The sequence below is a fragment of the Brachypodium distachyon genome, chromosome 2 (genome assembly GCF_000005505.3).
Source record: "Brachypodium distachyon strain Bd21 chromosome 2, Brachypodium_distachyon_v3.0, whole genome shotgun sequence".
Taxonomy (NCBI): domain Eukaryota; kingdom Viridiplantae; phylum Streptophyta; class Magnoliopsida; order Poales; family Poaceae; genus Brachypodium; species Brachypodium distachyon.
Genome location: NC_016132.3, coordinates 12,991,431 through 13,001,438, shown reverse-complemented (window position 1 = coordinate 13,001,438; position 10,008 = coordinate 12,991,431). Strand labels below are relative to the sequence as shown.

Sequence of the window (10,008 nt, the reverse complement as noted above, 5' to 3'; positions counted from 1 at the left end):
TTCATACGAGTATTTAAAGTGTAATTACTCAAAAAAACAAACAAGGTTTATGTATCCTTCTAGTTTAGCTCCAAAGACAGGAGAAAATGTCCAAATTTCAAATGAAAATAAAATGTGAATGTCAAACCTATTCCCCTCTAGAACAACCACGCTAGCCGTGTTCCAACAGGTTTGGAAATAGGAACAGGCCTTATTACAGGACACGTCAAACAACAAGACAGAAAAGGAAATGATGAACAGTCACATATGCTCCTTCCGTATCGAGATCAACAGTAGGGTGGGGGAAAATGACAAAGACCCAATTATGTATACTGTACTAGCTCTCTACAAGATTGTCATGTTTCAGATCAGGAACCCATAAAACCTCAGGCCCCTGAATCGGGTATCGAGATCTGTACTACCATTGTAGCCACAAATGTTATTGTTCTTATCTTAAGTAAGGTATCTACATGCACTTCGTCAGGTTTTCTTTTCTTTTTGGTCTTTTGAGCTTTTTCCTAGCGACTACTGTCTGTCTGTCTGTCTGTTGTTATTGTCAGGTTTGCTCCTGAACTTCCTATGGGCCTTGAGGTCGACCACCAGGACGGTGATGTTGTCCTTGCTTCCCTTCTGGAGCGCAAGCTTGGACAGGTACTCGGCGGCCGCCTGAGCTGCTGGATCCGGCGAGCCACCGTCGCTTCCTCGGGCAACGGCAGCAGTGGCGTTTTTCTTGTGCCACAGAAGTATCCGCTTGCGAGCAGCGTCGCACACCTCTTCGTTTGACAGAACATCCCAGAGGCCGTCGCTTGCGAGGACGAGGCACTCGTCGTCTCTTGCACGGGCCACCACCGTCACCTCCGGGACCGGGATTATGTAAGGTTTCAGGTATCTGTCACCTGCAGCAAGTTGTTCAGCAATGCAAATCATAAGCACTGGCACATATATACACCAGGTCAAAACTAATGTCAAGTGTCAGTAGAATTGGAAACAAAATAACTGAAATCAAATCAAATGGCTCAAGTCACTGAATGCTGACTTGTTGTATACAGTTTGTGCTGTGTTGTTTCTAGTATGACAGTTACAATCTGTTATCTGACAGAAACAACTGTTTCAAAGTTCTTCTGTCATTGAGTGGAGCATAGAGAAAGAACTGAAATCAAATTACACGGTCACTGAATAATTGTAACCATGAATGTATCCAGCAACTTATACAGTGTGCTGCCTAATTTGTAACATGCCAGATTGTAGATGTTATCTGACAGAAAGAAAAAACTGTTTCAAAGCTCTTCTGTCATTGAGTTATCTGTTATCCAGCCGATGGAGACACTTAAGGCCTAAATCATGCCATGACAAATCCACCACTATCTTGACTTTTAAAGAACAAAAAGCATCAGTCAGGACACTTTTGGCAATCCACAGTTCCCTGAACCACACGTCGCAATTCAGATAGTACCAATGATTTTGTCCAAGAACAAGAAAATATCCAGCGGAGAGACTTCACATCACAACTAGCTGCAACTAGCTGCCCTAAGCGTTGACCTCAATGGAACTGAAGAAACATGGCCAAGTACTATGTCAGGGACTGCAAGGATGCGTACCAATGGAGCGGGACATGGCAAGAACGCCGAGAACTCGGTAGCCATTCCACTGGATAACCTTGCCGCCCAGCGCCTCGATCCTCGCGTACTCGTCTTCCCTGTTGGGCTGAATTCGCCAAGGCAATCAAAGCATCAGTCAGTGTCTCCGATGAGCTCAAGAGGCAATTTAGTACCAATGTGATGATGAGGAGTCGAGCAAGAGCTGACCTTGTGGTCGAGGGAGAGCGGCACCGGCTCCTTGCCGCGGCAGAGCACGGCCCGGGAGTCGCCGCAGTTGGCGACGACGACGTGCGAGGAGCAGACGACGGCGACCACGGCCGTGGACCCGACGGTGTCGGCGGCCTTGGCGGCGACCTCGGCGTCGACGCGGCGGAAGCAGTCGACGAACGCCTTCTCCCAGCGCTTCTTGGGGTCCGCAGCTTGGTGGTCGTCGTGCAGCTCGGCGGCGCGCAGCTCGCGGACGAGCGCGTTGTGGAGCTCGCCGCGGCAGTGGTCGGCGACCTGGGCGCCGCCGTGGCCGTCGTAGACGGCGAAGAAGTGGGCCGGGAGGCGGAAGGAGGCGCGGTCGAGCCCGTCAGCGCCGGGGTCGGCGGGCGCGGAGAGCATCGAGAGCGGGAGGCGGTGGAAGCGCGGCAGCACGGCGGCCGCGTCCTCCATCTCCGGGCGGCGTCCGCAGACGGACTCGAGACCCCAGAGCGGCGGCGCGTCGAGCGCGAACACGCTCGTCCTCCTGCCGCCGCTGCTGGTAGCGGCGGCCTCGGCGGCGGCGGGGGATGGGGCATCGTCGAGGAGGAGGAGCGAGGGCGGGGAGGAGAGGGCGAGGTTGGCGGCGGTGGCGGAGAGGAGGAGCGCGTCGAGGTCGGCGGAGGCGACGGTGCTGCAGTCGCTGGCGACGGAGCACGGGCTCCCGCACGCGGAGGCCGAGGCATCGTCGTCGTCGTCGCGTGGGTCCGGTCCGTTGCTGTCGAGCGGCGGCGGCGCGGCGCCTAGGGAGTCGTCGTCCATGGCGATGAGGGGACGCTGCGGCTAAGCTCCGTCCGTGGAGGGAAAGGCCGGTGTATAGCAGCAGCGGCAGCGAGGGCTGGCCATGGTGGCGGCGGCGAGGTTGTCCAGGAGATTCTGCTGCTGCTGCTCATGGATGGCGATGGAGGGAGGAAGAAGAAGAAGAAGAAGAAGGGAAGATCCGGAGCGAATCGAGTGGTAGGTGGGCGCACGGGAGCTGCCCTCGGCTGCAGGCCAAGCAACAAAACGAAAGCATCGCGCGCCTCTGGGCCGTCCGTCCATTGGAGACTCGGTGGGCCGCTCAAAGATCTCGTCGATGGGCCGGAGAAACTGGGCTGTCTTTCATAATTTGTTTATTTTTTAGGACGGTGGATCCTCGCGATTCGATTAGAAGACCCAATTTTATAAGGAAAATCAGGCCTCAAAACTGATACAATGCATGGCTTATGTTTATGTTTTTCCTGTGTGTTGATGCTACTGATTGTGATAACCATCCTATAGATTACACTTCTATGTGTTGTAATAAAATTCTTATGAACCATTGTTCTATATTTTGTTCTGCTATGGCATTGTTGAGGACTACATGCAAGTATATGATTTCGTCCTTAATTATTAAGAGTGAATCAACCTCAACATCTTAACAGAGACAAATCAAGAAAAAAATGGGATGATAAGAATGTACGCAACAGATACAAATCAAGCTTAGTACTAACATCTTCAACAAAATGTTAATTCTTCGTTAAACAGGGGGATTCTTTCCAGTTAACTACGGAGTAGTAGTAGCCAATCTATCTTCTAGCTTTGTCTTCAGCTTGTGTTCCTCTGGGCTGCAAGGCTGCCTTGAACTGGCCTTTTTTATGGACTGTCAAACACCTATGTTATTATAGAGAGAAAAGTACAAAAAAAAAAATGGCTTGGTAAGGCACCATAGTTTTGGTCCATTTACATGCTTTACAGCAATTTTATATGTCACTAAAGCGTCAGATGTTTGTACACGCAGTTCATTGTCCAGATAAGTAAGACACAGGAACAAATTTATGTTTCATCATGCATTTAATCCCCCTCAAATCTCTCCCTATCTGCATGTCTCACCCAATAGGATGGTAGTAAAATTGTTTGCCTAAAAGAATACACATGTATTATAAATATGCAATGATCAATTTGGTTTTAGAAATTATACTTTTGAGTAAGCTTGTCTATGTGTCTATCTCTGTCTGGATCTCTTCCTGCGCACGTGTAACACGACAATAGAAGAGTTGTCCGATCCATCTTTGCAAGATTCGTCAAACCAATTCGCACCGGTCCCTGAACCTGAATCGGCTAAACCCAGTCCAAACTGGTAAGTACTCTATGACCCAATTGCAGCAAATGAGACAGACACGGCAAAAAAGTTCCAATTCAAACGACATCCAAGAATGTATAAATAGCATTATTAGACGAGGCAACACAGACAAAACAAGACATCCTTTTTTTTTCTTTGCAACACATGATGTAATAATAAAATAAAACTAGTCTTTCTTTTTGATATTCTTCCTCCTTTCTTGTGGATCTGAAGTTAACTAACCAGTCAAAACCCTTGTACGAGCAAACCGAAAATAAAATATGTATACATAAAAAATGAAAACCTTTGATAATGAATGTCTGGATTGAATCTACTTGGAAATTATAAACCAAGACGAACTCAAGATCGAGGAGAATAATCTATGAGCTATGATGTCTGATTCTCTAAGCAGGGCCACTGAAACTGATTGACTGATTTGGGGATTCAGAAGAATCTGGTGCCGGCATGGCCACGGTGGAGCAGGTCGTGCGCGATCTTGTCCCTGGCAACGGCTGCGGCCTCGGACCTGACCGGATTCTCGGGCACGGCGGGGTTGTCGGCGTCCAGGTCATTGAGCATGGCCTCCGTCTTGAGCAGGTCCGGCGCGAGCGGCTCCCCTCTGATCTCGCAGATGTTGTGCAGCACGCAGCAGGCCCCCAGCACGACGGGGAGGTCCTGGAGCTTGACCTCGGTGCGCTTCTGGAGGCACACCCAGCGTGCCTTGAGCCGGCGGAAGGCGCGGACGGCGACCAGCCGGATCCCGGCGACCTTGTCGTTGAAGGCGTGCTGCGTCCATGTCAAGTTGTGGTGCGTGTAGGGCACGAGCGTCCAGTCGGTGAGCGGGAAGCTGGCGCCGGCGACGACCCATGACCCGGCGGGCATGCCGCCGTTGGCGGCGCGGTTGTGGAGCGCGGAGCGGGCGAGCACCTGGTCGTCGGGCATGGATCCGGGCCAGCCGATGCAGACGTCGGTGAAGGCGCCGTCGGGGCCGACGACGCCCTGGAGCGTGACGGAGTAGGACGTCTTGCCGTTGCGCTCCGTGTGGCGGCGGTTGAAGTAGGCGGCGACGGAGAGCTTGGGGGCGATGATGGGCACGTGGGCCGTGAGCATGGCGCCCACGACGCCCGGCACGCCGGAGCAGGCCTCGAAGCGGGCCTTTTGTCGGGCCTGGGCCTCCGCCGTGGAGGCCCATTGGAGGAAGCGGGGCATGAGGATGGAGCGGATGGCGGCGCTGACCTCGAGCACGAGCTTGTGGCAGGTGGAGATGCCGATCCCGAACCGCTTCGACACCTCCCGGAGCGGCTCCCCGGTGGCGAGCCGCCAGACGCAGACGGCGACGCGTTGCGGGACGGGGATGGCGGCGCGGAGGGCGGTGTCTTCCTTGGCGACGGCGGCGCCCAGCGCGTCGCAGACCATGGCGAAGGTGGCGCGGGACATGCGGAAGTCGCGACGGAAGGCGTCGTCCGGGTAGCTGGCGCTGCTCCGCTGCTCCCACCACTCGCTCGACCGGTCCTTGACCCACAGCCGCCGCTGCAGCTGGAGCGACATCGCCGGCAGCAGCGCCGCCAGGGCCGATGGAGCCGGAGGAACGACGGCAAGGCGCTTGGACGGCCCTTGCCCGTCCAAATCCGGCTTCTCGGCGGCGGCGGAGGAGTTGAGGCGGAGGAAGGGGATTGCGCGGTGGTGGTCGAGGGAGGCGAGGATGTGGGCGGCGGGCATGTCGTTGATGTCGATGCCGTTGTTGTTCTGCTCCTCCTCCTCCTCCTCGCCGGCGGCGGCGCCGGCTTTAGCAGAAGCAGGTGGAGGAAGGTCGCGTTTCCGGCGGCGATTGGGCATGGTCGGAGGAAGGAAGGGGGAGAGAATCGACAAGGATGGAACAAGTCGCGGTCGTCGTCGGCGGGCTTATGTAGAAGGTGGGGAGAGGGGTTAGGTAGAAGAAGGAAGGCAGCAGCGAAGCATGTTTTGGTTCCGCTTATGGTATGTCTTTACTCTCTTTTGCTAGCTGGTGTGAAATGAAAGGCCAGCACGACGCAACCTGGGTCGAAATAATTATGCAAAGAGAGGCCTTCAGGTTTTTTGCCTCATGAATTCCGGTTCCGTTTTCCAGAAAGAAAACATGTCATTTACACCAAGCGAACTTGACTTATGCGTGTAACATCAGAAGAAGAAAAAAAGCATACTTCCTTGTCCGGTATTAAGTGTTGTCATTTTGTCTAGATACGAATGTACCTATACGCTAAAACGCGTCTAGTTATATGCGCATTTAGATAAAGTTGTGACGCTCGATATACCGGAAAGAGAAATGTATTAGAAGACCTCACGCGGAAAATGTTGTCGTCGTGCCGGACGTGGGCCGACACGCTGACTTTGGTTGACTGCGTGTACGCAGGCAAGCTTGTTATATGGGAGCCACGTACATCTCAGAGTCAGCGTGTCGGCGCACACACACACGGCGCCAAGCCTTTTGACACCGGAGGAAGCGGTTGACACACAAGATGAATAAAGTATGACATGTCGCTTCAAATGTTTGACGCGTAGTTGGAAGAGATACGCGAGTTATTGTGCCAGCTCAACCCAGCGGGGAGGGAGGTAAATGGTTGCTTGGGGTGAAATTAATTAACGATCGTGGTAAATTGCATCTATTCGTGAAATTTTGTTGGTGAAAAATATCTTGGTTTCCTTCCAATTTTGGAACCATAGACAGGCAACACACAGGGGTAAACACCTGTGTGATGACAGAAGGAGAAACGCGAGATTTTGTGCAAGCGCAGAGACAGTTCGAGCCATAATATGCTGTCAGAGGCGACTTATTCTGCCGGCGCAACCCAACCTGGAGAGAGGTAAATCTTTAGTTGGGTGTAAATTGATGATAACAGTAAATTACATCCATATATGAAATTTTCTTAGCAAAGATTTCTCGGTTTCCTTCCGATTTTGAAGCTAACAACAGGTAACATACCGATGTAAACACATGTGTCATGCCCGAAAGAGAATCACGAGGGGTTTTGTGCCAGCACAGAGAGATACATGATCACAAGGTATTGATGTTTACATGGTCAATTTTCATTTTGTTTCCAGAAGATATGACACGGCCAACAATCTAACTTGCACTTGTTTCGACATATTTGTTTCACAATGAGCACACTAAGCTATGTCTGTTTGTGCCGGCACAACCCAGCACGAAGAGGTTGGTTGGGTGAAAAGTTAATGATCACTGTAAATTACATCTGTCGTTTTTAGCATGAAACGATGATGGTGCAAAGCAGTGCGCTATAACTGAAAAGAAATCACAGGATTTTGTGGCAGCATATAGAACAACAAATGAGCCAAAATTGATGTTTACATGGCCAATTTCCCTGTGATTTTGAATTTGATGCCACGACGAGGCGCGTAGAAAGACAAATGCACATTAGTAGGGTAGTAGACTCGACTCCCCCACGTCGCCCGCCTCTGGCGACACGGGGGAAACCCTAGCCGCCGGCCTTTGCTTCCCTCCCCTCCCTTCCTCCCCCACCTCGCCGCTGCCGGAGGGGTTGGGATAGCGGCAGCGGGGCTGTTTCCCCACCTTTCCGCCTGGTCCCGTCGGGGGCGCGAGGCGGTCGGCCGGCTGCGGTGGAGCTTGGAGCGGCGACGGGGTCCTGCGGCGAGGTGGCGCGGGCAGGCGGCGGGTCCGCGGGCCGACGCGCTTCTGGGCGGCGCGGCGCGTGGCGGGCGGGCGCCGCGGGGAGACGCCGGATCCGGCGACGGAGGCGCCGGATCCGGGGATGGTGGCGCCAGATCCGGTGGGATCCTTGGCGCGCGGCCGCCGTCCGTGGCATGGCGGGCCCTTCTGGGCCTGCGGGCCTCGGTGGGTGGCAGTACGCTGCTGCTAGGTCGCTAAGGCGAGGAGGCCACCGGCGGTGCGGTTGTGGCCGCCGTCGGCGGTGTTACGAGCCCATTTGGCGCATGGCGGGCCACAGCCATGCCGCCCCTTTTCTGCTGAGGCCAGATCCGGGGTGGGGGTGGCCAGATCCGGTGCGGGGGGCGGTTGCGGTGCCCTGGCCGGTGCCCGTGGTGGTATTGGCATGTGGCTTTCGGCGAACTTCGCCGGAACTCGCAATGTTACGGTGGCCCCTGGTTCGGGCCTCTATCCGCTCCTTGCCGTGGTGGGTGTGGCGGCTGAGGGTGAAAGCTCTGCATTGACGTTGTCGGTGCAAGCAACGGTGGCTTCAGTGGATGTCATTTTCCTTCTTGAAGGCGTCGTTGTGCAGCTCCACCACATCCCACCCTTCGCAAGCGAGGTGTCCCCAAGCGAAAGCTCTGACTCGGTGGCTGGGTCGGGTAACGGCGACGTCCTCGGACGCCGTTTCCTCCTTGGAGGCATTGCCTTTGGAGACCTCGTTTGGCGGCGGAGTTTGCTCGCCGCGGTGGCCTTGGTTGGAATGCTGTACGGGCTTGCCGATGCGCGAGCCGCTCCCGCCGGGACAACCTCTTCTGTTCCCGGTCGTCGAAGAAGCCCCGCTGTTCCTTTGTGTATGCACTTTGTCAAGGTATTTCGCATGACTTTCCTTGAATAAGCCGTGCATTTGTATCGGTTTTTGGGCCCGGTTTCCGTCATAGACGGGACGAATTCTATTCTTCTAATCGAATCACGGGATCGACCGTTGCGTCCTCAAAATAGAAAGACAAATGCTTGCCAAATACCAATAATCATGTTAGCTTGGCAGAGCCAGGCAAATGCTTGGAATAAATTAATGATCAGTATAATTGCACCTGTCGATAACTCTTTTTTAGCAAACCGGACTTTTGTGCCAGCATACGTGCCGCAGTTAAAATGGAATTTGCCTGAGCTTTTGTCAGATTTTGAAGCGTACGTGCCGCAGCTAAAATGGAATTTTGTGTCAGCACAAAGAGAGCCAAATGAAGACCAAATATGGATGTTTACGTTTGTTAGTTTTCTTTTGATTTTGAAGATGATGACACGGTAATGTGCCGGTGTAAACACGATGGAAATGGCAATGTGCTTGTGCAACAATTAATGTCATTACTAAAAGAGAATCGAGAGATTTTGTGCCAACACAGAAAGAGCCAAATGGTTGCCAAATACTGTTGACACGGTGGGTAAATAACATCTTACTATTACTACGGATTTTACTACTATGTGAATCTCGCCATGTCCGGTTTTTCATTCTAATTTTGGAGATGATGACACGATGAACAGGACAACTTACATGTGTAAACACTTGTACTCTCTCCGTCCCATATTAAGTGCCAAAATATTACATGTATTTAGACGTCTTTTGTGTATAAATCAAGTTTTAAATCGCGCGATAAATTATTTTGCGGCGCATCCTCACGTACAAAAATTATCGGTAATCTAAACTTATCAGTTATATTATAAAAAAATTAATGCAGAGTTAGGGATTAATGTTGATTTCACGGCAATGCTTTCATGCCGCTATGGTGCCGTTATAGCGGCCAAACCGCGGGTTCTACGGCATAGATATATCAATATTTGGGCAAATTTGTGACACTTAATACGGGACAGAAGGAGTACGATTTTTCGCAAAAAAGAGTAAACACTTATATGATAACTGAAAGGAAATCGTGAGATATTGTGTCTGCACATAGAGGGACAAATGGTTGCCATATATTTATGAGATGACAATCTTGTCTCGACATGGTGAGTTTCCTTCTCGGGCATGCAGCAGAAAATTCTTAAAAATTTCTTAAACACAACTGTAAAACAAAAATATCTTAAACACAACTGTGTACTTTAAAAATACCATATAAATTAGTATTGAAAAATTCAACACACAAAAAAGTTTGAAATGCAGTAGACTTTGAAAAATGCATTAAACACTTGGGTAAAAATTCATAGAAAAAACCCTAGAAACATATCCAACATGGATCTGAAGGATTTTGATTTCGAACACACTGATTAAGAGCAGCCTTTTTTTTCCAAAGTTTGGCATGTGATTGAGCATTGAGATGCACTAAATTTGCACCGTAGGACAAAGTTACACACATGCTGAATATTATTTAACAGTCAGCACAGTTTTATTGTGATCCTGAACTCAAAATGTAGGGGGAAAGGGTCCATCTTGTTCCAAAAAACTTTTCAAGTTC

General features: G+C 51.4%; 2 protein-coding genes across 2 annotated transcripts; both read right to left on the bottom strand.

The window, feature by feature from the left end:
* Nucleotides 1-504: 504 nt before the first annotated feature.
* On the bottom strand, nt 505-2,582 carry LOC100846802 (probable protein phosphatase 2C 53). Its single transcript, NM_001317884.1, is given in 3 exon segments — nt 505-875; nt 1,578-1,683; nt 1,785-2,582. Coding segments are annotated over 3 exon segments (1,275 nt in total).
* A 1,405-nt stretch (nt 2,583-3,987) lies between these two features.
* On the bottom strand, nt 3,988-5,850 carry LOC100846495 (protein ANTAGONIST OF LIKE HETEROCHROMATIN PROTEIN 1). Its single transcript, XM_003565761.4, has one exon. The coding sequence runs from the start codon at nt 5,734-5,736 to the stop codon at nt 4,345-4,347; it is 1,392 nt and encodes a 463-aa protein (XP_003565809.3). The 5' UTR covers nt 5,737-5,850; the 3' UTR covers nt 3,988-4,344.
* Between the last annotated feature and the right edge of the window lie 4,158 nt (nt 5,851-10,008).

Excerpts from the sequence above, each read along its gene's own strand:
- LOC100846495 (XM_003565761.4), bottom strand. The coding sequence starts at position 5,736 with ATGCCCAATCGCCGCCGGAAACGCGACCTTCCTCCACCTGCTTCTGCT.